Source organism: Oncorhynchus gorbuscha, linkage group LG04, assembly GCF_021184085.1.
Source record: "Oncorhynchus gorbuscha isolate QuinsamMale2020 ecotype Even-year linkage group LG04, OgorEven_v1.0, whole genome shotgun sequence".
In the NCBI taxonomy this organism is placed as follows: domain Eukaryota; kingdom Metazoa; phylum Chordata; class Actinopteri; order Salmoniformes; family Salmonidae; genus Oncorhynchus; species Oncorhynchus gorbuscha.
Window position 1 is genome coordinate 64,877,526 of NC_060176.1, and position 27,112 is coordinate 64,904,637.

Consider the following 27,112-nt stretch of genomic DNA (forward strand, 5'->3'; position numbering starts at 1 on the left):
CCTTGAAGTAGTAGTTCCCCTTGCTCTGCAAGGGCCACGGCTTTTGTGGAGCGATGGGTAACGATGCTTCGTGGGTGACTGTTGTCGATGTGTGCAGAAGGTCCCTGGTTCGCGCCCGGGTATGGGCGAGGGAACGGACGTAAAGTTATTCTGTTAAATTGATGCTGTTGACCCGGATTACTGGTTGCTGCGGAAAAAGGAGGAAGGTCAAAAGGGGGGTGAGTGTAACGGATGTGAAACGGCTAGCTTAGTTAGCGGTGCGCGCTAAATAGCGTTTCAATCGGTTACGTCACATTTTCTTAGACCTTGAAGTAGTAGTTCCCCTGCAAGGGCAGCGGCTTTTGTGGAGCGATGGGTAACGATGCTTCAAGGGTGACTGTTGTCGATGTGTGCAGAGGGTCCCTGGTTCGCGCCCGGGTATGGGCGAGGGGACGGACGTAAAGTCATACTGTTACACACACACAAATCCTTTTCATGCAATGCTCTGTCAGGCTATCAGACTCCTTAGTGGGAGTTGGTTCTTGTTGACATGGTACACCATGGCTATCTCCATGGGTATATAATTGCTCCACTGTAGCATCGCAAAACATCTGCAGTGTGTACAATTATAGAAAACAGAGTTATACTAGATGTTGCCTAGTTTTCCAGACGTATAGGCTAGCTTTCCCATAACACGACCAGGAACATTACTACACAGGCCATAAATCAACTGCTGAAGGGTGGATGGTCTGTAAGTTCACTCCTCCCTTGTACATTATTGTTCAATTAATGTCACTAATTAGTTAGACAACCAGGTAAGGGGAGTTCCTAAGTCTAATGCTGTGTTCATAACCAAGAAGGAAGGTGCTAATTTCCAGTTGTGAAGTAGTAAATACGAGTTGGATGCATTCATTTGCTTTGAACTCATTGAGAAACGCTTATTAGCTAATGGCAAACAAGCTGCATCAACAATAAGCTAAACATAGCTATCATGCTCGCAAACAAATTAAAGTGTTCAAAAACCATATTAATAGATTATTTATTAAAAGCAATGTTTTGTTGTTGCATTTAACTGCTGAAAATGCTGTTTTCAAGGTCATTTCCTTAGTAGGTGATGTCAGAGGTCAGCATGTGGGAGAAGTTGGAGCTCAGAGAGGAGTTTCACACTAGTTATTATCAGTTCCAGGGGCACTCAAGTGGATTTTTCTCAGCTGTACGTGGTAAATACCACCTTCCCACTTGGTTATGAATGCAGGGTAAATTGGCACACAAATTGAAAGGAAATAGCGAAAACCAGGAGACACATGGCCTTCCAGAAATTTAGTTTGACACTCCTGCATTAAATGTATCTAATTACGAGAATTAGTAATTTTTCTCAAACTTTTCTCCACCACAAAGTGTGAGTGATATAAAATGAACATGCGGTGTTTCGTAAATATTATTCACAAAATCCAACCATTTGACAATATGCAAATTAGTGCCACATTTATTCAAATGTCGATACAGGTGGTCCCTGGCGGCCTCCCCTCATACCAATGTTCCTGCCCTTTGGATAGACCACTAATTAATTTGAATATTTGAGTACAAAGAGTAGTTAAGCATGACTGATTAGATTAGGAATTATGGGGTAATTAATAAGTAACCTAGGGAGACCTGGCTTGAATGGAAAATATGATTAAATAGGCAGCCGTTTGCTACTTCCACTGCTCTTTCAGTCTTCCTGCTCCCACTAATGTGTGTGCAACCCTCTGGACTACATTCCCTTCAGTGATCCAGCTAGCAGCTAAATTATGACATTGACAATGAGAATTATAAAGTATTGAGAAACTAATATAGATTTGCAATGCATTCTACAGTTGTATTGTAACAATTAAATCTGTTTCAGTCTATGAAAAGAATGTGTTTGTAAGTCACCCTTACAGTGGGCCATGACAATGGGATGAAATGCAATCTGAGTTGTCAATGTGACCTTCCATTGGCTCTCAGTGGTGGCTATTGAATGCTGAAAGCCATTTGTTTTACTGGCATTTTAGACAATGTCCATTTTATATCACATTACTTAAACTGAAATTACATTTCCTGGAGGCATTTTCATGTTTTGTAAGTGCACTGCACGGCTATGGGAGTATAGTATTTCAAATGCGTACATGTTATGAAACACTTTGAAGATCGGAAATTAAACAAGTAAAACTCATTTCACTTCAGAGCCTCAGTTGACTTCTTGTAATTTGCTGTAGAGAAAATTAGTTGCCACAGAAATATTTGATCAAATATTGACACTGATTGTGAATACCAAAGTAGTGAAAAACCGTCCCAAGTTTTAGTTTAAGGTCTACAGTTAATGTCCATGAAAAAACACCAGATCAGTCACCAACATCAACATTTACTTTACAAAGCAGGGCACCTTTAGATAAGGATATGACATAGATAGATGTGTCTACAGACTGACATTTTAAAAGGGTCTGAGGAACTGGTTCTCCTCAGTTCTGTGTTATCAATAAATCAATTAGATGTATTTATAAAGCCTTTCTACCTTAGCAGTTGGTACAAAATACTTCATAGTGCTATAAAAATCCAATGTATATGCACACATGACTGTAAGTCGCTTTGGATAAAAGCGTCTGCTAAATGGCATACATTATTATTATTATTCATTATTATTGTTATTATTATTATAGAACCCGAGCCTAGAACCCAAATAGCAAGCAGCAGAAGTACAGCGGCGGGGGAAAACTCCCTAGAAGGAACAAACCTCGAGAGTCTTAGCCTCAAGAGGAACAAGACTCAGAGGAGAGGGCCTTCCTCCTCTGGCTGTACAAAAAATGGTCCAAGAGTACTGCAGTAGTTCGAGATGTTATCTTAACAGCATCAGAAAAGACATCCAGGGATGGAGTCATTTCATAAGCAGAATGCTGAGGGGGTTGTGACGTTAGCATTTTCATTGCATCTCATTGAACACTCCATGAGTTCCAAATGGAATGTTGACTGGAACCTCTGCCCGGCCCAGCTCCGTGAAAGTCTTGGCATCCAGAACCAGCAGGAACGTGCTTTTCTCCTGGAAACAGAAATATAGACATGGTTATACAATGTTATGTCAAAGGTAATTAATCAATGGTGAATATACATTTTTGTTGTTGATTATGTTGTTGTTATTGTGGTTGTTTACAGTTCTGGGTGTGATGATGATGGACATGACCACACCATCGTCCTCCTCTGTTGCGTTGGGCGCAGGAACAAACACAGGCTCAGATGGGAAGAGACCAGGGTGACGCCATGCCTACACAGAGAAAATGTCAATATGTCCTTAAAATTGGACACAGCAGTAGGTCACTAAAAGCAGGCCTGGCAGTCTAGCTGATTCACCATTGACTCTGAAGAGTTGGAGAGTTGGAAAAAGAAAAACCTTAAGTTTCTTGGTCTCCAGATCCATCTTCAGCAGGGAGTCGCTGAACAGGTGTCCGAAGCCGCATGCGTAGTAGTAGCGGTAAGGACGCGCGTTGTAATGGGCATAGTTGATCTGTGGGAACTCTAGGCCACCGTACTGGAACAGCTCTTCATCATAGAGTTCCTCGTGTGTACAAAGCACCTGCAGCACACCCCAAAGAGAGTCATGTCAGGTAGCCATGACAACAAAAACACATTTTCTTTTCATCAGCCAGAACACATGCGTCACAATGCCAGGGGTTAGCATTAGCAGGCGTAGTTGCCATTTACAGAATTATGAGTAAAGGGTTGCTGGTTCAATTGTGCTTGAGTGCTGTGCTTCCCCTCTGGGAGCAACAATACAGAGTTTGTGTTTCAGCCTAAACAGCAAGCCCATCACTTAGGGCCCTATTCAATCCGCATCGCGGAAATTCAACACCAAAGCCCAATTCAAATTTTAAGGCAATGTTCCCATGTTGGAGGAGACTGCATTTACGGTAAACACTGCATATTTAGGCTTAATCTGAAATTGCTCTTACATTGCAATCGTACAACTGAAACGCTTCAGCAATACAGAAAATAACATAGCCCTTAGTTTGCTATAAAAAGACTGGTATGAACATTTCAATAAAACATAATCAATGGAGTAAAACAATAGTATATATAGTGTCATTATAAGATAAGTACTAAGCTCATCAATTTATGTTATATTCTTCAAGAATCAATGGTTGTATCATTAATTGAAATTACAATTAATTGAACAGCAGGAAATATCCCACATTTATTCATGCACACACACACACACACACACACACACACACACACACACACACACACACACACACACACACACACACACACACACACACACACACACACACACACACACACACACACACACACACACACACACACACACACACACACACACACACACACACACACACACACACACGTATACACACCTTTCCACACCCAGTCTTGACCGCAGTTGCATGACAGAAAGGTAGTGTGACAAGGTTTTGGTCACTGGGTGTGTCATCAGTTACGGTCAGGGGTAGGACGTATCTCCGTGGAAGGTTTCTGCACATGGAGTTATAAAACTGACATAGCAGAAAACAAAAGACATTTTACAAAACAAAACCAATTGCCTATAATGAATTATTCTTCACATAATCGGTCAGCAGCTGTAGTAAGATAAATTAACTTAAAGTAACAACGAACCACAGTATGTGTGAACAGCATGTCAACTAATCTGTTGCATATGTTCGCAGTGGGCAGGATATCATTGTGAATTGTTCTTGTAGTTTTATAACTACTCAGTGGTTGAGATCTAGTGCAAATCAAAGCAAATCAAATTGTATTTGTCACATGCTTCGTAAACAACAGGTGTCAACTATCATTGAAATGGTTACTTATGGGCACTTCCCAACAATGCAGAGAGAAAGAAAATAGAGAAATAATAGAGAAGTAAAACATGTAATAATAAAAGTAATAATAAATACACAACGAGTAAAGATAATTTGGCTAAATAAAAAGTTGAATCAAATTTTATTTGTCAGATTGGCCGAATAGAACAGGTGTAGACCTTACAGTGAAATGTTTACTTTACAAGCCCTTAACCAACCATGCAGATTAAGAAATAGAGTTATAAAATATTTACTAAAAAAACTGAGGTAAAACCATTCTAATCAATCTCAAGGTAATACAAGAAATGTACATAACAATAACGAGGCTCTGTACAAGGGGTACCGATACCAAGTCAATATGCAGGGGTACAGGTTAGTCGAGGTCATTTGTAAAGTGACTATGCATAGATAATAAACAGTGAGTTGCAGCAGTGTAAAGGGGGGGGGTGTCAATGTAAATAGTCATTTGATTAGTTTAGCTGTTCAGCAGTCTTATGGCTCAAGTCTATGACTTGGGTGACTGGAGTCTTTGACAATTTTATGGGCCTTCCACTGACACCGCCTAAAATATATGTCCTGGATGTCAGGAAGCTTGGTCCCAGTGATGTACTGTGCTGTATGCACTACCCTCTATACTGCCTTCCGGTAAGATGCTGAGCAGTTCCCATACCTGATGGTAATGCAACCCGGGCAGGATTCTCTCGATGGTGCAGCTTTTTCAGGATCTGGGGACCCATGCCAAATCGTTTCAGTCTCCTGAGGGGGAAAAGGGGTTGTCATGCCCTCTTTACAACTGTCTTGGTGTGTTTGGACCATAATAGTTTGTTGGTGATGTGGACACCAAGGAAATCTTGGCCCTCTCCACTTTAGTCCCGTTGATGTTAATGAGGGCCTGTTCGGCCTTTCTTTACCTATAGTCCACGATCAGTTTAACATTGAGAGGTTGTTGTCCTGGCACCACACTGCCAGGTCTCTGACCTCCTCCCTGTAGGCTGTCTCATTGTTTTGGTGACCAGGCCTACAACTGTTGTGTCGTCAGCAAACGTGATGGTGTTTGAGTTGTGTTCACCGACGACTGCGTGGCCAAGCAGGTAGTGCAGGAGGGGACCAAGCATGCACCCCTGAGGGGCCCAAGTTTTGAGGATCATCGTGGCAGATGTGCTGTTGACTACCCTTACCACCTGGAGGCGGCCCGTCAGGAAGTCCAGGATCCAGCTGCAGAGGGAGGTGTTTAGTCCCAGGATCCTTAGCTTAGTGATGAGCTTAGTGGGCACTATGGTGTTGAATGCTGAGCTGTAGTCAATGAACAGCATTCTCACATAGGTGTTCTTGTTGTCCAGGTGGGAAAGGGCAGTGTGGAGTGCGATTGAGATTGTGTCATCTGTGGATCTGTTGGGGCGGCATGCGAATTGGAGTGGGTCTAGGGTTTCTGGCATGATGGTGTTGATGTAGTAGGCTATTCTTAATAGTTTAATAGTCCAGTTTGTTTTCCAATGATTGCACATTGACCAATAATACCGAGGGTAGTGGTGGTTTACTCACTCACCGACAAATTCTCACAAGTTACCCAGGCTTCCGCCCTCTGTATTTCCATCTTTTCTTCAAGTGAATGACTGGATGAGAGCCTGGTCTCCGGGAAGCAATATATATCCTTCGTGTCAGACTCATGAAAGAAAAAATATTCCCCTAGTTCATGGGGAGTAATTGCTGTTCTGATGTCCTGAAGCTCTTTTCAGTCATAAGAGACGGTAGCAGCAACATTATGTGTAAAATTAGTTACAATTTACACATTTTTACGAACTAAATAGCAAACTATTGTCACGTTGCTCATAATAATGATGGTCGGACCAAGGCACAGCGTACGTCGAGTTGCACATAATTTTAATGAATAAAGTGAAACTTAAGCAAATACAAAACAAATAAAGAATAAACTAACCATAAACAACAACTAAACATAAACAATATCCCATAACCCACAGGTGGAAAAAATGCAACTTAAGTATGATCCCCAATTAGAGACAACGATAACCAGCTACCTCTAATTGGGAATCATACAAATCACCAACATAGAAAATAAACCTAGAACCCCACATAGAAAATATAAACTAGAACAATCCCCCAGTCACGCCTTGACCTACTCTACCATAGAAAATAAAAGCTTTCTATGGTCAGGCCGTGACAATTTATTTTCTGAAGGCACTGTAATTTATTAAATCCCCAAAACTAGGTTTTAATTTGCTAAGTTATATTTGGGCTGGTGAAAAGCATCAAAAGTACTATAGCTATGTTGGTCTACTGCCCTTCAAGCAACATGTATTCACCACTGTTTCAAACAACCTACTTTTACACAGAGTACAAGTATAATATAGTATATTTGTGTGTGTTTGTGTACAGTTGAAGTCGGAACTTTACACACATTTAGGTTGGAGTCATTAAAACTAGTTTTTCAACCACTCCACAAATTTCTTGTTAACAAACTATAGTTTTGGCAAGTCGGTTAGGACATCTACTTTGTGCATGATATTAGTAATTTCTCCAACAATTGTGTAGAGACAGATTATTTCACTTAGGTTCAGGTTCAGAAGTTTACAGACACAAAGTTGACTGTGCCTTTAAACAGCTTGTACAATTCCAGAAAATGATGTCATGGCTTTAGAAGCTTCTGATAGGCTAATTGACATAACTTGGGTCAATTGGAGGTGTACCTGTGGATGTATTTCAAGGCTTACCTTCAAACTCAGTGCTTCTTTGCTTGACATGATGGGAAAATCAAAAGAAATCAGCCCAGACCTCAGAAAAAATTGTGTACCTCCACAAGTCTGGTTCATCCTTGGGAGCAATTTCCAAACGCCTGAGGGTACCACGTTCATTTGTACAAACACTAGTACGCAAGTGTAAACACCATGGGACCACGTAGCCTTCATACCGCTCAGGAACGTTGACGTGTTCTGTCTCCTAGAGATGAAAGTACTTTGGTGCGAAAAGTGCTCATCAATCCCAGAACAACAGCAAAGGATCTGATACTGGAGGAAACAGGTACAAAAGTATCTATATCCACAGTAAAACAAGTCCTATATAAACATAACCTGAAAGGCCGCTCAGCAAGGAAAGAATCCACTGCCAGACTACAGTTTGCAACTGCACATGGGGACAAAGATCGTACTTTTTGGAGAAATGTCCTCGTCTGATGAAACAAAAACAGAACTGTTTGGCCATGATGACCATCGTTATGTTTGGATGAAAAAGGGGGAGGCTTGCAAGCTGAAGAACACCATCCCACCATGTAGCACGGGGTGGCAGCATCATGTTGCGGGGGTGCTTTGCTGCAGGAGGGACTGGTGCACTTCACAAAATAGATGGCATCATGAGGTATGGAAATTATGTGGATATATTGAAGCAACATCTCAAGATGTCAGTCAGGAAGTTAAAACTTGGTCACAAATGGGTCTTCCAAATTGACAATGACCCCAAGCATATGTAAGGGATGTGAAACGCTAGCTTAGTTAGCAGTGGCGCGCGCTAAATAGTGTTTCAATCGGTGACGTCACTTGTTCTGAGACCTTGAAGTAGTAGTTCCCCTTGCTCGCTTTTGTGGAGCGATGGGAAACGATGCTTTGTGGGTGACTGTTGTTGACGTGTGCAGAGGGTCCTTGGTTCGCGCCCGGGCATGGGCGAGGGGACGGTCTAAAGTTATACTGTTACACATACTTCCAAAGTTGTGGCAAATGGCTTAAGGGCAACAAAGTGAAAGGTATTGGAGTGACCATCACAAAGCCCTGACCTCAATCATATAGAACATTTGTGGGCAGAACTGAAAAAGTGTGTGCGAGCAAGGAGGCCTACAAACCTGACTCAGTTACACCAGCTCTGTCAGGAGGAATGGGCCAAAATTCAACCAACTTATTGTGGGAAGCTCGTGGAAGGCTACCCGAAACGTTTGACCCAAGTTAAACAATTTAAAGGCAATGCTACCAAATACTAACAGAGTGTATGTAAACTTCTGACCCACTGGGAATGTGATGAATGAAATAAAAGCTGAAATAAATCATTCTCTCTATTATTCTGACATTTCAGATTCTAAAAATGAAGTGGTGATCCTAACTGACCTGAAACAGTTCATTTTTTTTACTAGGATTAAAGTCAGGAATTGTGAATAATTGAGTTTAAATGTATTTGGCTAAGGTGTATGTAACCTCAACTGTGTGTGTGTGTGTGTGTTCGTTGTACCAACAAACCTTGTCCATCTCCTCCCCTGGACCCCTTCGAAGGTTCTCTAGTGTGAAGTCTCCAATGACATCCCCATCGTCCCCGCAGCACATGTCCATTACAAGGAACCCTTTGTCCTCGTAGGCGTTGATCTGGTGAAGGGTGAACATGGGTGGGGCGCTGTACTTTACCTTGCTTTGCTATTGGATGAAACAGACCAAAAAGTCTTTAGACATATTGGTGACAAACAAGCCAATTAGAGATGAAATGGGCTGATCCTATATGTTCAAATGCTCCTGGAAATGTGTCAAATCTGAAAAGAATTATGGATTTCCTCGATAAATCTATACATTCCCCATCGCACTGGTTAATGTACAGATATTCCACAGAATCTATACATTTACCAGTGCTTTGGGGATTGAGTCGATTTCCTGGGTAATGCATCGATTTCCTTATTTTATACATTTACTGTAACCACATAGATTGTTTGGGTCATTAACACACACCTCGCCTGTGTGTCTGTGCACCACGTGGAAGATGGTGTCATACTGTGGCTCCCAGGTCATGACCTTGTCGAAGCTCTTGCCCTGGATCCTGAACAGCATAAACTTGAGCAGGTCCAGCTTGATGGGCTGCTCTATGAACACCACATAGTTCTCTGACATGGCTGCAGTCACACAACACAGGAATAGAGGTAGAGCTGAGGGTATTATGGCTGCAGTCACACATCACAGGGATAAAGGTAGAGCTGAGGGTATTATGGCTGCAGTCACACAACACAGGGATAGAGGTAGAGCTGAGGGTATTATGGCTGCAGTCACACAACACAGGGATAGAGGTAGAGCTGAGGGTATTACAATAACTCAAAAAAGTTCTGGGACACTGTAAAGTCCATGGAGAATAAGAACACCTCCTCCCAGCTGCCCACTGCACTGAAGATAGGAAACACTGTCACCACTGATAAATCCACCATAATTGAGAATTTCAATAAGCATTTTTCTACGGCTGGCCATGCTTTCCACCTGGCTACTCCTACCCCGGTCAACAGCACTGCACCCCCAACAGCAACTCGCCCAAGCCTTCCCCATTTCTCCTTCTCCCAAATCCATTCTGCTGATGTTCTGAAAGAGCTGAAAAATCTGGACCCCTACAAATCAGCCAGGCTAGACAATCTGGACCCTTTCTTTCTCAAATTATCTGCCTGGAAATTGTTGCCACCCCTATTACTAGCCTGTTCAACCTCTCTTCCGTGTCGTCTGAGATTCCCAAAGATTGGAAAGCAGCTGGTCATCCCCCTCTTCAAAGGGGGGACACTCTTGACCCAAACTGCTACAGACCTATATCTATCCTACCATGCCTTTCTAAGGTCTTTGAAAGCCAAGTCAACAAACAGATTACCGACCATTTCGGAATCTAACCATACCTTCTCTGCTATGCAATCTGGTTTCAGAGCTGGTCATGGGTGCACCTCAGCCACGCTCAAGGTCCTAAACGATATCTTAACCGCCATCGATAAGAAACATTACTGTGCAGCCGTATTCATTGATCTGGCCAAGGCTTTCGATTCTGTCAACCACCACATCCTCATCGGCAGACTCGACAGCCTTGGTTTCTCAAATGATTGCCTCGCCTGGTTCACCAACTACTTCTCTGATAGAGTTCAGTGTGTCAAATCGGAGGGTCTGCTGACCGGACCTCTGGCAGTCTCTATGGGGGTGCCACAGGGTTCAATTCTTGGACCGACTCTCTTCTCTGTATACATCAATGAGGTCGCTCTTGCTGCTGGTGAGTCCCTGATCCACCTCTACGCAGACGACACCATTCTGTATACTTCCGGCCCTTCTTTGGACACTGTGTTAACAACCCTCCAGGCAAGCTTCAATGCCATACAACTCTCCTTCCGTGGCCTCCAATTGCTCTTAAATTCAAGTAAAACTAAATCCATGCTCTTCAACCGATCGCTACCTGCACCTACCCGCCTGTCCAACATCACTACTCTGGACGGCTCTGACTTAGAATACGTGGACAACTACAAATACTTAGGTGTCTGGTTAGACTGTAAACTCTCCTTCCAGACCCATATCAAACATCTCCAATCCAAAGTTAAATCTAGAATTGGCTTCCTATTTCGCAACAAAGCATCCTTCACTCATGCTGCCAAACATACCCTTGTAAAACTGACCATCCTACCAATCCTCGACTTTGGCGATGTCATTTACAAAATAGCCTCCAATTCCCTACTCAACAAATTGGATGCAGTCTATCACAGTGCAATCCGTTTTGTCACCAAAGCCCCATATACTACCCACCATTGCGACCTGTACGCTCTCGTTGGCTGGCCCTCGCTTCATACTCGTCGCCAAACCCACTGGCTCCATGTCATCTACAAGACCCTGCTAGGTAAAGTTCCCCCTTATCTCAGCTCGCTGGTCACCATAGCATCTCCCACCTGTAGCACACGCTCCAGCAGGTATATCTCTCTGGTCACCCCCAAAACCAATTCTTTCTTTGGCCGCCTCTCCTTCCAGTTCTCTGCTGCCAGTGACTGGAACGAACTGCAAAAATCTCTGAAACTGGAAACACTTATCTCCCTCACTAACTTTAAGTACCAACTGTCAGAGCATCTTACAGATTAATAATAATTATATATGCCATTTAGCAGACGCTTTTATCCAAAGCGACTTACAGTCATGTGTGCATACATTCTACGTATGGGTGGTCCCGGGGATCAAACCCACTACCCTGGCGTTACAAGCGCCATGCTCTACCAACTGAGCTAGATGACTGCACCTGTACATAGCCCACCTATAATTTAGCCCAAACAACTACCTCTTTCCCAACTGTATTTTATTTATTTATTTTGCTCCTTTGCACCCCATTATTTTTATGTCTACTTTGCACATTCTTCCATTGCAAAACTACCATTCCAGTGTTTGACTTGCTATATTGTATTTACTTTGCCACCATGGCCTTTTTTGCCTTTACCTCCCTTCTCACCTCATTTGCTCACATTGTATATAGACTTGTTTATACTGTATTATTGACTGTATGTTTGTTTTACTCCATGTGTAACTCTGTGTCGTTGTATCTGTCGAACTGCTTTGCTTTATCTTGGCCAGGTCGCAATTGTAAATGAGAACTTGTTCTCAACTTGCCTACCTGGTTAAATAAAGGTGAAATAAATAAATAAATAAAATAAAATTATGGCTGCAGTCACACAACACAGGGATAAAGGTAGAGCTGAGGGTATTATGGCTGCAGTCACACAACACAGGGATAGAGGTAGAGCTGAGGGTATTATGGCTGCAGTCACACAACACAGGGATAGAGGTAGAGCTGAGGGTATTATGGCTGCAGTCACACAACACAGGGATAGAGGTAGAGCTGAGGGTATTATGGCTGCAGTCACAACACAGGGATAGAGGTAGAGCTGAGGGTATTATGGCTGCAGTCACACAACACAGGGATAGAGGTAGAGCTGAGGGTATTATGGCTGCAGTCACACAACACAGGGATAGAGGTAGAGCTGAGGGTATTATGGCTGCAGTCACACAACACAGGGATAAAGGTAGAGCTGAGGGTATTATGGCTGCAGTCACACAACACAGGGATAGAGGTAGAGCTAAGGGTATTATGGCTGCAGTCACAACACAGGGATAGAGGTAGAGCTGAGGGTATTATGGCTGCAGTCACAAACACAGGGATAGAGGTAGAGCTGAGGGTATTATGGCTGCAGTCACACAACACAGGGATAGAGGTAGAGCTGACTGCAGGGGATAGAGGTAGAGCTGAGGGTATTATGGCTGCAGTCATTGGAACACAGGGATAGAGGTAGAGCTGAGGGTATTATGGCTGCAGTCACAACACAGGGATAGAGGTAGAGCTGAGGGTATTATGGCTGCAGTCACAACACAGGGATAGAGGTAGAGCTGAGGGTATTATGGCTGCAGTCACAACACAGGGATAGAGGTAGAGCTGAGGGTATTATGGCTGCAGTCACAACACACAGGGATAGAGGTAGAGCTGAGGGTATTATGGCTGCAGTCACACACACAGGGATAGGGTAGGCTGAGGGGGGTAGCTGCAGGGTAGAGGTTGAGGGTGGCTGCAGTCACACAACACAGGGATAGAGGTAGAGCTGAGGGTATTATGGCTGCAGTCACACAACACAGGGATAAAGGTAGAGCTGAGGGTATTATGGCTGCAGTCACACAACACAGGGATAAAGGTAGAGCTGAGGGTATTATGGCTGCAGTCACACAACACAGGGATAGAGGTAGAGCTGAGGGTATTATGGCTGCAGTCACACAACACAGGGATAGAGGTAGAGCTGAGGGTATTATGGCTGCAGTCACACAACACAGGGATAGAGGTAGAGCTGAGGGTATTATGGCTGCAGTCACAACACAGGGATAGAGGTAGAGCTGAGGGTATTATGGCTGCAGTCACACAACACAGGGATAGAGGTAGAGCTGAGGGTATTATGGCTGCAGTCACACAACACAGGGATAGAGGTAGAGCTGAGGGTATTATGGCTGCAGTCACAACACAGGGATAGAGGTAGAGCTGAGGGTATTATGGCTGCAGTCACAACACAGGGATAGAGGTAGAGCTGAGGGTATTATGGCTGCAGTCACACAACACAGGGATAGAGGTAGAGCTGAGGGTATTATGGCTGCAGTCACAACACAGGGATAGAGGTAGAGCTGAGGGTATTATGGCTGCAGTCACACAACACAGGGATAGAGGTAGAGCTGAGGGTATTATGGCTGCAGTCACAACACAGGGATAGAGGTAGAGCTGAGGGTATTATGGCTGCAGTCACACAACACAGGGATAGAGGTAGAGCTGAGGGTATTATGGCTGCAGTCACACAACACAGGGAAAAATCTTACAGATAAAGGTAGAGCTGAGGGTATTATGGCTGCAGTCACACAACACAGGGATAAAGGTAGAGCTGAGGGTATTATGGCTGCAGTCACACAACACAGGGATAGAGGTAGAGCTGAGGGTATTATGGCTGCAGTCACACAACACAGGGATAGAGGTAGAGCTGAGGGTATTATGGCTGCAGTCACACAACACAGGGATAGAGGTAGAGCTGAGGGTATTATGGCTGCAGTCACAACACAGGGATAGAGGTAGAGCTGAGGGTATTATGGCTGCAGTCACAACACAGGGATAGAGGTAGAGCTGAGGGTATTATGGCTGCAGTCACAACACAGGGATAGAGGTAGAGCTGAGGGTATTATGGCTGCAGTCACAACACAGGGATAGAGGTAGAGCTGAGGGTATTATGGCTGCAGTCACAACACAGGGATAGAGGTAGAGCTGAGGGTATTATGGCTGCAGTCACACAACACAGGGATAGAGGTAGAGCTGAGGGTATTATGGCTGCAGTCACACAACACAGGGATAGAGGTAGAGCTGAGGGTATTATGGCTGCAGTCACAACACAGGGATAGAGGTAGAGCTGAGGGTATTATGGCTGCAGTCACACAACACAGGGATAGAGGTAGAGCTGAGGGTATTATGGCTGCAGTCACAACACAGGGATAGAGGTAGAGCTGAGGGTATTATGGCTGCAGTCACACAACACAGGGATAGAGGTAGAGCTGAGGGTATTATGGCTGCAGTCACACAACACAGGGATAGAGGTAGAGCTGAGGGTATTATGGCTGCAGTCACACAACACAGGGATAGAGGTAGAGCTGAGGGTATTATGGCTGCAGTCACACAACACAGGGATAAAGGTAGAGCTGAGGGTATTATGGCTGCAGTCACACAACACAGGGATAGAGGTAGAGCTGAGGGTATTATGGCTGCAGTCACAACACAGGGATAGAGGTAGAGCTGAGGGTATTATGGCTGCAGTCACACAACACAGGGATAGAGGTAGAGCTGAGGGTATTATGGCTGCAGTCACACAACACAGGGATAGAGGTAGAGCTGAGGGTATTATGGCTGCAGTCACAACACAGGGATAGAGGTAGAGCTGAGGGTATTATGGCTGCAGTCACACAACACAGGGATAGAGGTAGAGCTGAGGGTATTATGGCTGCAGTCACACAACACAGGGATAGAGGTAGAGCTGAGGGTATTATGGCTGCAGTCACAACACAGGGATAGAGGTAGAGCTGAGGGTATTATGTGTAGCTAAAAATACTGGCCTCCAACCGGCAACATACATTATCTCCTGGGCAGGTAACATACAATACAGTGCCTTCAGAAAGTATTCACACCTCTTGACTTTTTCCACATTTTCTGTGTTACAGCCGGCTTGAAAATATATGGCAAGACTTGAAAATGGGTGTCTAGCAATGATCAACAATCAACTTGACAGAGCTTCAAGAATAAAAGAAATTATAACGTGCAAATATTGTACAATCCAGGTGTGCAAAGCTTAGAGACTTACCCAGAAAGATTCACAGCTGTTATTGTCGCCAAAGATGATTCTAACATTTATTAACTCAGGGGTGTGAATATTTATGTAAATTAGATATTTATTTACCTTTGCAAAAATGTCTAAAAACTTGTTTTCACTTTGTTATTATGGGGTATTGTGTGTTGATGGGTGAAAAAAATCATATTTAATCCATTTTGAATTCAGGCTGTAACACAATGACTTATGTGGAAAAAGTCAAGGGTTATGAATACTTTCTGAATATACTGTATTTTATTAAATCCCCAAAACTAGGTTTTAATTTGCTAAGTTATATTTGGGCTGGTGAAAAGCATCAAAAGTACTCTAGCTATGTTGGTCTACTGCCCTTCAAGCAACATGTATTCACCACTGTTTCAAACAACCTACTTCATATTGTGAGCGAATAGATTTTACCTCCAATAACGTGCTTCATGAACCAGACAGACAGACAGACAGACAGACAGACAGACAGACAGACAGACAGACAGACAGACAGACAGACAGACAGACAGACAGACAGACAGACAGACAGACAGACAGACAGACAGACAGACAGACAGACAGACAGACAGACAGACAGACAGACAGACAGACAGACAGACAGACAGACAGACAGACAGACAGACAGACAGACAGACAGACAGACAGACAGACAGACAGACAGACAGACAGACAGACAGACAGACAGACAGACAGACAGACAGACAGACAGACAGACAGACAGAGAGAGAGATGTATGCATACACACATGCATGCACACACACACTTGCATGCACACACACACATGCATGCACAGACAGACAAACACACATATACACACAACCACTTAAACACACATATACACACAACCACTTAAACACACACATGCATAGAGCACACAAACCAACCTCAACAATTTCTCACTTGGAGAAACAGTCAGAGAAAGGGACTGTTTTAGCTGAGGTAGTAAAGAAAGAGGAAGTTAGGAGAGTGAGAACCAGTCATTGAAATTCAGCACCGCTGTTGTAGAGGGAGAAAGATACAGGGGGAGGTGGAGGGAGGTGATGGATGGATACTGACCGAAGCTGTGGTAGTAGGATGGTTTCCTGGAGTCAGAGGCTGGGATGGAACAGAGGACCTGAGCTCCACTGAAATCAGCCTTGTCTTCCCCCGCTACCTTCTCAGGCGGGGGCACACGGATGATGTTGTAGAAAAAGCCTGGGGTGAGACACAACGATGCGCCAATAGAGGGTCAATTTACATTACCAATCAACATATCAGAGGTAGCATCATATCATATATGATAATAGTGTTTATCATTAAAGCGGCCAAAGCAGCCATCCTGCCACTGATTTGGTAAACAGTTGAGGGATGGGGCTATAGATTTTATTTTATCAGGGAGTCATACTGAGACCAATGTCTCTTTTGCACATGAATTACAAAAAACGTATTAAAATGTATTCAGTCACTACTGTAGGTTGCTCTGGATAAGAGGCTACACAGTGTTTGTTTACAGACATTGGTGGAATGATGGGGCATGACAGTTGAACTAAGATTTTTGGGCATTTATAAGTTATATTCTTCAAGAATCAATGGGTATATACAGTCAGTTCCAAAATTATTGGCACCCTTGATAAAGATGAGAAAAATATATAAATAAATCATACAAATATTGAGCTATTTGTATGCTAAACAAAATCGGGAAATTATATTATTTTATACTAATACAGTTGCTAAAAAATATGATTTTTTTAACAAGTACTAAAATGATTGCATTAAGTGCATTGGCACATGGATTGGAACTGGTGCTATGGTCAGATGACACGAAAATAAAGCTATTTGGCCACGCACACTAGTGGGGGGTTTGGCATCGATTTAGGGATGCATATGCAGAAACATACCTTAAAGTACCTCAAAGTAAAACATATCTTAAGCAATCATAGATTGCCGCTTTAAATAATAATAATTATTATTATTAAATCAAGTGATTAAATTATTGTGAAACATTTGTGTTTGTATTACCGTAGTTCATCAGCATGTATAAAATGTGCAAATTTGGTGTGATAATAAGCCGACCAGCTGACAGTAATTAAGTAGGTAAGTAGGTAGGTACAGTTGAAGTCAGAAGTTTCCATACACTTACAGTAGGTTGGAGTCATTAAAACTCGTTTTTCAACCACCACAAATTTCTTGTTAACAAACTATAGTTTTGGCAAGTCGGTTAGGACATCTACTTTCTGCATGAAACAAGTAATCTTTCCAACAATTGTTTACAGACAGATTATTTCACTTATAATTCTACTGTATCACAATTCCAGTGGGTCAGAAGTTTACATGCACTAAGTTGACTGTGTCTTTAAACAGCTTGGAAAATTCCAGAAAATGATGTACTGGATTTAGAAGCTTCTGATAGGCTAAGTGACATCATTTGAGTCAATTGGAGGTGCACCTGTGGATGTATTTCAAGGCCTATCTTCAAACTCAGTGCCTCTTTGCGTGACATGATGGGAAAATCAAAAGAAATCAGCCCAGACCTCAGAAAAAAATTGTGGACCTCCACAAGTCTGGTTCATCCTTGGGAGCAATTTCCAAACCCCTGAAGGTACCACGTTAATCTGTACAAACACTAGTACACAAGTGTAAACACCATGGGACCACGCAGCCGTCATACCGCTCAGGAACGTGACGTGTTCTGTCTCCTAGAGATGAAAGTACTTTGGTGTGAAAAGTGCAAATCAATCCCAGAATAACAGCAAAGGTCCTTGTGAAGATGCTGGAGGCAACAGGTACAAAAGTATCTATATCCACATTAAAACAAGTCCTATATCGACATAACCTGAAAGGCCGCTCAGCAAGGAAGAAGCCATAAAAAAGCCAGACTATGGTTTGCAACTGCACATGGGGACAAAGATTGTGCGTTTTGGAGAAATGTCCTCTGGTCTGATGAAACAAAAATTGAACTGTTTGGCCATGATGACCATCATTATGTTTGGAGCAAAAAGGGGGAGGCTTGCAAGCCAAAGAACACCATCCCAACCGTGAGGTACAGGGGTGGCAGCATCATGTTGTGGGGGTGCTTTGCTGCAGAATGTTGTGGGGGTGCTTTGCTGCAGGAAGCAACATCTCAAGACATCAGTCTGGAAGTTAAAGCTTGGTCACAAATGGGTCTTCTAAATGGATAATGACCCCAAGCATACTTCCAAAGTTGTAGCAAAATGGCTTAAGAACAACAAACATCAAAAAGCACTGACCACACTTCTATTGAAAATTTGTGGGCAGACCTGAAAAAGTGTGTTCGAGCAAGGAGGCCTACAAACCTGACTCAGTAACATCTAAGCTTGTGGAAGGCTTCTCGAAACATTTGACCCAAGTTAAACAATTTAAAGGCAATTCTACCAAATGATATTTGAGTGTATTTAAACTTCTAACCCACTGGGAATGTGATGAAAGAATTTAAAGCTGAAATAAATCATTCTATACTATTATTCTGACATTTAACCTTCTTAAAATAAAGTGGTGATCCTAACTGACCTAAGACAGGGAATTTTTACTAGGATTAAATATCAGGAATATTTAGGTGTATGTAAACTTCCAACTTCAACTGTAGGTAGGTAAGTAGGTAGATAAGTAGGTAGGTAGGTATGTAGGTAAGCAGCTAAGTTGGTATGTAGGGGTAGGTAGGTAGGGAGGGAGGGAGGTAGGTACGTAAGTAGGTAGGTAGATAACATACCGCCCTTGCCATAGGAGTTGCCCATGTTGTACGAGGCCCCTTCACGGTCATAATGAGGATGGGCTGTGGCGGAGTTTACTGCAATGTATTCAGACCAGTCCACCTGTGAACATAAGGACACACATCATCATTATAGTCACGATATTCATCATCATCACTGCAAACATCCTCATAACAGTAAGATCAGGCTCCCGAGTGGCGCAGCGGTCTAAGGAACTGCATCCCCCCCCCCCCCCCCCTGAATTCTGTAAAATATGTTCAACTCCATCCTTGGTGTGATAGTTGTCATAGACAATAGCTGTACCTTCTCCTTGGTCTCCAGGCTCTGTGGATCCACCCGCCGCATGTAGTTGGTCTCCGTGCTTACGTAATAGTCACCCTTGTACTTCACAAAGTTCACACTGGCATTGTCTGTGGCCTCTGTTAACAAATCCAGATATCAGGACTGGAACATACAGAACATGTTGCCAATCAGCTGTTGTTTCTTTCTCAGTGATCACAAGAATATGTGTCGAGAAACTATACAGCAACACCTTCCAATACTTTTCAATATGTTTATTTTTTGGTAAGTACAGGACAATGTTCACGTGTCAATTTCCTTTTAGGTCAGGCTAGAAATCACACTCACCTAAACAGGAAGGAGTGGACACAGACGTTGTATGACTATTAAAGTCACTTGTTGTGGCACAAGTATCTGTGGACTTGCCCCAGTATCTGTGCGTTAGAGATTTCTCTAATGCTCAGGAAGTGCAGATTCTAACTCCCATTAGACAGCTATGTAAGTGTTTTATTGTCAAAATTGGTTAGTTACTCACCAAATATGGGGTTTCGCTGAGCAACTAAACTTAGACAGACCATATAAACAATATACGGCAGTACAATAATGACAAGATGAACATTCAATTCTTATAGACCTTTTTTGGAAGTACATACCGGCTGTAAGAGGAGTAAATGAAGAAACCCCATATTTGGTGAGTAACTAACGTATTTTGACATTAAAACACATGCAGAGCTATCTAATAGGAGTTTGAATCAAAGCTTTCTGGGGATTAGAGAGGAGACCTGTCATACTCATCATCGACATCTCTAACACACAGATACTGGGGCAGTGCTAGTGGAGGGAGCTGAGGGGAGGGCCACAAACAATCTGAGTCTTCAGAAATGTGGTGTGTTACAATGATGCTATTTTTTCTATTGACCCTAATCTCACTGTGCTGGTTTACAATCAGTTATGCTTTGAAGCAGCAAAATACTTCTCTAGATCAATGTTTAAGGCTCTTCAGTTTAGTTACAGAAATGGTTGAATACTGAAGTTTCTCTGTCTATCTCTCTTTCTCGTTCTATCTGCTCAGGTAGCCCACACAACAATCTGCTCTCCTGATCTCTAAGCATTCCTACACTCAGAAACATGCACTAGGTTTCAACCATCATATTTATAATCTCAACACAATACATACATTGTGAGCAACACAATGCATACAGTCAACAGCCCTGGCCAATGCCACCAGCCGCAACCAGAACAACGGGGAATGTACTGTACTGCACACAGAGGGGCACAACTCTGAAGACACTTACTGGGAATCTTGAAGCGGGATAAGAATCGAGAAAAGAAGTTCTTGCAGGGGTCAGGCATGGCCATGGTTCCAAACTCACACACCACAATGCGGTCTTTCTCAGAATTATGCACGTAGGAGTCGCTGCGCAGGAAGCGGCTGCTGTAGGTCACCTCACCGTCATGGATGTAGAAGCGGTGCATCAAGGCCATTCCGTCAAACCAGTGGTTGAAGCTGAGGACAGAGACAAAGACAAATGGGTGCAAGGGGAAGTCAATGGGTGTATGAGTGGCTCTATGGGTGCAAGGGTGAGTCTATGGGTGTAAGGGTGAGTCTATGGGTGTAAGGGTGAGTCTATGGGTGTAAGGGTGAGTCTATGGGTGTGAGGTTGAGTCTATGGGTGTAAGGTTAGGTCTATGGGTGTAACAGTGAGTGTCTGTGCATATGAGTGTGTGCATGTTCTTTGTGTGTGTGTGTGTATGTGTTGATTATAAGTGGTGTGGGTGTGTACAATGTATTAATTTATTTTATTTTGTACTTGTCTTTTCCGAACTCAAACTTTCCGGGCCCATTCCGCAGGAAGCTTCCATTGATCCAGGATGGGATGTTCCCCTTGACCACCGTGGTGATGGGCTCAGGGATCTCCTCAACAGTGCGCACCAGGGGGGCAATGTCCTCCAGCCCCATGGCCAAGGGGCACTTCTTCTTGGATGCTTCCATGGAGTGAGAAGACAAATGTTCAAGCTTTCTGATATCACAGATCCTAAATGGCATTTTTACATGTTTGGAGGAAGAGATAGGTTATCCACCCAGTCAATCAACACACACAGGGTTCGATCTTGCGTTCACATCAACATTTCGTCCTGAAGTCGACACTTCAGGTCTCAGAGAATGTGACGTCATTGCACGATGGGTTATTACATGCTATACACAAGCACAAGGGGCACGTTCCTCTGTTCAGACGTTGCTGACACATGGCAGATCCTACAACACCTGGATAGGTATTTTACGTATTAGCTAACCACATCATATGTTATATCAATCTAGTGCCCGATTGTGCAGTCGATGATGTGGCACACAACCATTGGTTGGTGCATGCATAGTGTGAACAGGGGAACGTGACCTCACCATTGCCTCCGCTCCTGTTGTTGAGTTGTTTGGTGCTGCTCATGGCTGAGCTGCAGTGTTGAGCCTGGTGGTGCAGTGTTGAGCCTGGTGGTGCAGTGTTGAGCCTGAGTTTGCTAGAGGAAGATACAGACCAACCAGAATTTATACAGTTGTGCTCACACATAGGACACACACACACACACACACACAGGATGTTGAGTCATCTGATGTTTTATGGCTACATGGGTCTTTGGACGAGTATGAATCCGTCGAGTTGAGAAATAGGTCAGGGAACATCATTATATAAGGTTGTCATCGGTAGTGGCTGTACAGTACATCATGACTGTGAACTCATATCAGACATGGTAATCCAACAGGCTAACATAAATATATATATATATTTTAAATGATTTAACCTTTATTTAACTAGGCAAGTCAGTTAAGAACAAATTCTCATTTATAATGACAGGATATCAGCTACATATCACTTGTTATAAACTGGGTGGGTCGAGCCCTGAATGCTGATTGACCGCATACCACGGGTATGACAAAACATTTATTTTTACTGCTCTAATTACGTTGGTAACCAGTTTATAATAGCAATAAGGAGTGATATATGGTCAACATACCATTTTTTAAAACTAGGCAAGTCAGTTCATTCTTATTTTCAATGACAGCCTAGGAACAGTGGGTTAATTGCCTGTTCAGGGGCAGAACGACAGATTTGTACCTTGTCAGCTAGGGGATTTGAACTTGCAACCTTCAGGTTACTAGTCCAACGCTGTAACCACTAGGCTACCCTGCCGCCCCATGGCTAAGGGCTGTGGCCAGGCACTCCGTGTTGTGTCATGCGTAAGAACAGCCCTTAGCAGTGGTATATTGGTCATATACCACACCTCCTCGGGCCTTATTGCTTGATTATACCACATCTCCTCTGGCCTTATTGCTTAAGTTAACAATTCAATTATAGGCCTCCCGGGTGGCTCTGTCGTAACCGGCCGCGACCGGGAGGTCCGCGACCGGGAGGTCCGTGGGGCGACGCACAGTTGGCCTATCATCGTCCGGGTTAGGGAGGGCTTGGTCGGTATGGATGTCCTTGTCTCACGTGCACCAGCGACTCCTGTGGCGGGCCGGGTGCAGTGCGCGCTAACCAAGGTTGCCAGGTGCACGGTGTACCCTCCGACACATTGGTGCGGCTGGCTTCCGGGTTGGATGCGCGCTGTGTTAAGAAGCAGTACGGCTGGCTGGGTTGTGTATCGGAGGACGCATGACTTTCAACCTTCGTCTCTCCCGAGCGCGTATGGGAGTTGTAGCGATGAGACAAGATAGCAGCTACTACAACAATTGGATACCATGAAATTGGGGAGAAAAAGGGTTTAACAATTTAAAAATTTTTTAAAAAATAATAATCAATTATGATAGTTCAAAAAGCATGTGAAACATTAGCACCCCCCTAGACAGGAATGCTCTGCTGGGGTTACACATTTAGGCTATGTTTACACAGCATTTTTCTTAAATCCGATTTATGTCTGACTGTCCACACTCAGTTTGAAATGAGACCCATGTCAGAGTTGCGTATTCACACTGATGTTGTCTCTGAAATAACACACAGACACAATGATCATTTACTGTCAGTGTTCCTTTAAATATTTGCTGGGTAGGCACTTGTTTTTTAAAGTTGAGTTTTTTCTGTTTTATTCCTAACCATTGCCCTAACCTTAACCATAATGAATGAATGTCCTCAAGGTCCTGGCGTCCTAGAAGTAATCATTTTGAAGACTTAATAAATAAAGAGTGAAAAGGGTGCTTAGGTTGCAGCAGATTGTGACAGTTTGAAAGATATTGGCGGCGGCTTCTTAAAACAAAGTATTAGAGGGCTTTGCATAGAATTCGATAAGCAGTCGTAATGGGTTTGCTTAGAATGCGACGTGCGGTTGTAATTCTGGAGTTTGCATAACATTTCAGGGGTGGTTGTCATGGAAACGGAAGGTTGTGTGTGCGTGTGTGCACGCGCGCGTGTGGGTGTGTGAGTTTGCTAGCAATGGAAAAAAGTTGACTCCAGCAATGGAAACAAACTGATCTGATGTCCAGACTCGCATGCAGAGCACCGTAATTGTATTGGATTTTAGAACCAAATACTAATGTTACAAATTAAAACTCCAAAGATCAGATTCAATGTAGTTGTTTTGTTGTTTATACGTTTGGGAAAAAAGAAGGGATCTGTATCTGATTCGCCAAATAATCTGAATTGAGCTGGCTGTGTAAATGGGCACTTTGACCTACTAAAGGTATTAGAGCTACTTATACAAGAGATTGTAGAACCAAGAGAAAGTAACAAAGGTCTTTACATAAGAGTTCTCATTACATAACTGTCTTCAGGTATCGTGAGGTGATCGATCCCCTGACGGTGATATTGGTGGTGGAGACATACTCCTCCATCTGAGTTGTCTTATTTAACACATATAGGTGTGAGATTATCAACAGGTACCGAGGCCATAATCTATCGATAATGAGGACAGTAGTAGCGAGTGATTATTAGGTACCAAACAGAAGACAACGGTATACAGTATGCAACACAGTATACAACCATATCATCACAAAGACACTGCCTCTCACAGGCAATATGTGTATAGTCCTTCAAATACGATCAAAGACAAAACACAATGACCTCATAACATTGATCTCCTCTGGAAAAGATTCTTAGGTGCATTGAGGTACATAAACTGCTGTGTTATCTTTGATGGTTTTTCGTATACATACAGTATGTATCACTATGATTACACATGAATGAATGAAGATGTTCATCAGTTCATGATAATAACTATTGTAAAATCCCAATAATGCACACAATGTCTGTCTTGTGTATTATTTCAACATGTCAAAATAGAGGAAATTCTCCTTTACACATAAAGTTGCTTGTTTACTGGTGCAGCCAAACAGGGGAACACAGCAACAAAAGATGATAAAGTGTGTGTGTGTGTGCTTACCACTCTGTGTTACGGTGAAGGTTTGGAAAACACCACGCCAGTTGTCCTGTCTGTCTGTCTGTCTGTCTGTCTGTCTGTCTGTCTGTCTGTCTGTCTGTCTGTCTGTCTGTCTGTCTGTCTGTCTGTCTGTCTGTCTGTCTGTCTGTCTGTCTGTCTGTCTGTCTGTCTGTCTGTCTGTCTGTCTGTCTGTCTGTCTGTCCTGTCCTGTCCTGTCCTGTCCTGTCCTGACTGACTGGGATTTAAACAGTCTGAGAAGGAAGGGAGTCACTGACGACCTTTGAAGCGTGGGACTGTACTGAGGCCAGCCTCTGACACTGTTGCTGACACCCTCTTTGACATGCCCCGGCTCTCAAAACACACACAGATCATTTGTTTTGCCTTATTTGTAACTTTACTGCATAGACATTCCAATTCAATACAGGCTTTTTAACTGCATCTCTCTGATAAGAGTGCCATGGTCATTTTAATTTAAAGGGGATAGTTCGATGAACTCATGGATACCAATTTTTATGTCTCTGCATGCAGTTTGAAGGTCATTTCTGAAGGTCGTTTCTGGAGCGATTGCTAACTAGCGTTAGTACAATGCCTGGAAGTCTATAGGATCAACGAGCATGCAGAAACTTCCTTCAACTTCCTTCAAACTGCACGCAGAGATCCATGTGTATCCATGTGTTTATCTGACTCAAAATCTCAAACTGTCCCTTTAAGTTTAGCCTCCAAAAACAACCACACACAGGTTTACACAGTAGAGCTGCTGGTGAACTGTGATTGAACCTTTCACCCTCTTTTATGGCAGCTTTAAGTCATAGCAATTAGCAGGACTTGGATCATTGACGGTGAACAGTCAGTTAATCTACCACGGGCTGCACACCTTATCCGGAGAAATAGGCTAGTCATTATTGAGTAACGAAGAACAATATCTGTGAAAGAATTATACCACATACACCAGCCACTGGATGTACCTTATATGATACCGCAGTTATAGTCCATTTTATAACGATTACAGACCTATTTCCATGACAAACAATGCAAGATAGTTTAAACCGTAATTCTTCAAACATGTACAATATACTGTTCAACAACAGGACATAGAGGACTGTAAATTGTGACATTATGTAAACATCCTGAGTAAACGATTGTGAAACGATTGTCCTTAGAAAACCTGAACAAATGTTGTCATCTATTCCAGATATAATGCTACAGCTTCAGCTTAGCGAGCAAATATGACTTGGGTTCAATAACACCAGGTTGCTTATGGATTCCCTTTTTGATGACAATTGTGACATACATTGTGTTATAAGTATATGAACAATCACTGATTTGTTGGTGTGGATAGTAGATGCTTTGCCAGTACATCACTTCTGTGTCTATGGATAGAGTGCCTCATCTACTGGTTAACAAATATATTGCATTTCTTCTTCCATCAGAGAAGTTCAACTGATAAAGTTCAGTTTGCCACAAATGTTAACTAGAGATTACAGCATCACCTAGTGTTGGTTCTTTAGATCAGCATGCAGAACAGCATGTAGGCTGTGTGCACACACACACACAACCTTTGCCCTGTATATAAAACATGAATAAGATGTGCCCCTCTCTCTGTCCTCCACCAGAATATCTTCTTTTTTAATATTATTTAACCTTGCTAATCCTTTACACATGAACGCTCACTCATTCGGGAACAATTGCAATCAATCAATATATATATTTACGCTCAGTGTGTCGTCTTGATCGCTGGGTGAAAAGTTTGTTTCTTTTGTAGAATTGTCCTTCTCGCCCGCTCTCTCTCGGTTGTGGTTATAGTGGATAGTTCAGAGTGACATTCATTCGTTTTGTTATAGTATGGATGTTTCGGAGGTTGTCGTTCTTCGCGTTCAATGATACCGAATTCCTAGCTGCGGACTAGTAATTAATATCAAAGACTTCTTCTTATTCTGTCGGTATCGATAGTCTAATAGTTTAACCACGTGGTATGGTTAAAAGATTCAGCAATGGTCTACAACCTTTGTCCCCCTCCTAATGGAGAAAAACATGGTCTCGTGATAATTTCTCAAAGTTGTGTTTTATTTAGGAATGGCAGAAAAGGGCAGTCCCAGGATGTCTGACCCTCACTGGGCTCAGGGGCGGTCCTCTGATTTAGTTCAAATCCAATTACCTTTTTGAGTTTTCCTTCATTAAACATTCCAAAAGTATATTACACAATTTTACAAATAGTATCATACTCACTCATTCATCTTATACAACAATTAGATGTAAACCTCCATAACTGTGTCTATTACATAAACAGCGTTATGGTAATGTGGCCACACCGTCTCCCA

General features: G+C 42.9%; 1 protein-coding gene across 3 annotated transcripts; it reads right to left on the minus strand.

The window, feature by feature from the left end:
• Nucleotides 1–1,447: 1,447 nt before the first annotated feature.
• On the minus strand, nucleotides 1,448–26,725 carry bco2l (beta-carotene 15, 15-dioxygenase 2, like). 3 transcript variants are annotated; one of them, XM_046347786.1, is made up of 14 exons: nucleotides 26,507–26,725; nucleotides 21,832–21,944; nucleotides 21,242–21,416; nucleotides 20,726–20,937; nucleotides 19,455–19,570; nucleotides 19,151–19,253; nucleotides 16,501–16,638; nucleotides 9,524–9,684; nucleotides 9,047–9,217; nucleotides 5,482–5,567; nucleotides 4,368–4,485; nucleotides 3,383–3,565; nucleotides 3,146–3,256; nucleotides 1,448–3,034 (listed from the first exon to the last, which is right to left on the minus strand). In XM_046347786.1, the coding sequence occupies exons 2-14, from the start codon at nucleotides 21,872–21,874 to the stop codon at nucleotides 2,918–2,920; spliced, it is 1,734 nt and encodes a 577-aa protein (XP_046203742.1). In that variant the 5' UTR covers nucleotides 21,875–21,944; nucleotides 26,507–26,725; the 3' UTR covers nucleotides 1,448–2,917. The 3 variants fall into 3 exon arrangements, with proteins under 3 accessions (XP_046203742.1, XP_046203741.1, XP_046203743.1); XM_046347785.1 differs by lacking the exon at nucleotides 26,507–26,725 and adding an exon at nucleotides 24,798–24,976; XM_046347787.1 differs by lacking the exons at nucleotides 5,482–5,567; nucleotides 26,507–26,725 and adding an exon at nucleotides 24,798–24,974 and having other exon boundaries at nucleotides 4,368–4,505.
• Between the last annotated feature and the right edge of the window lie 387 nt (nucleotides 26,726–27,112).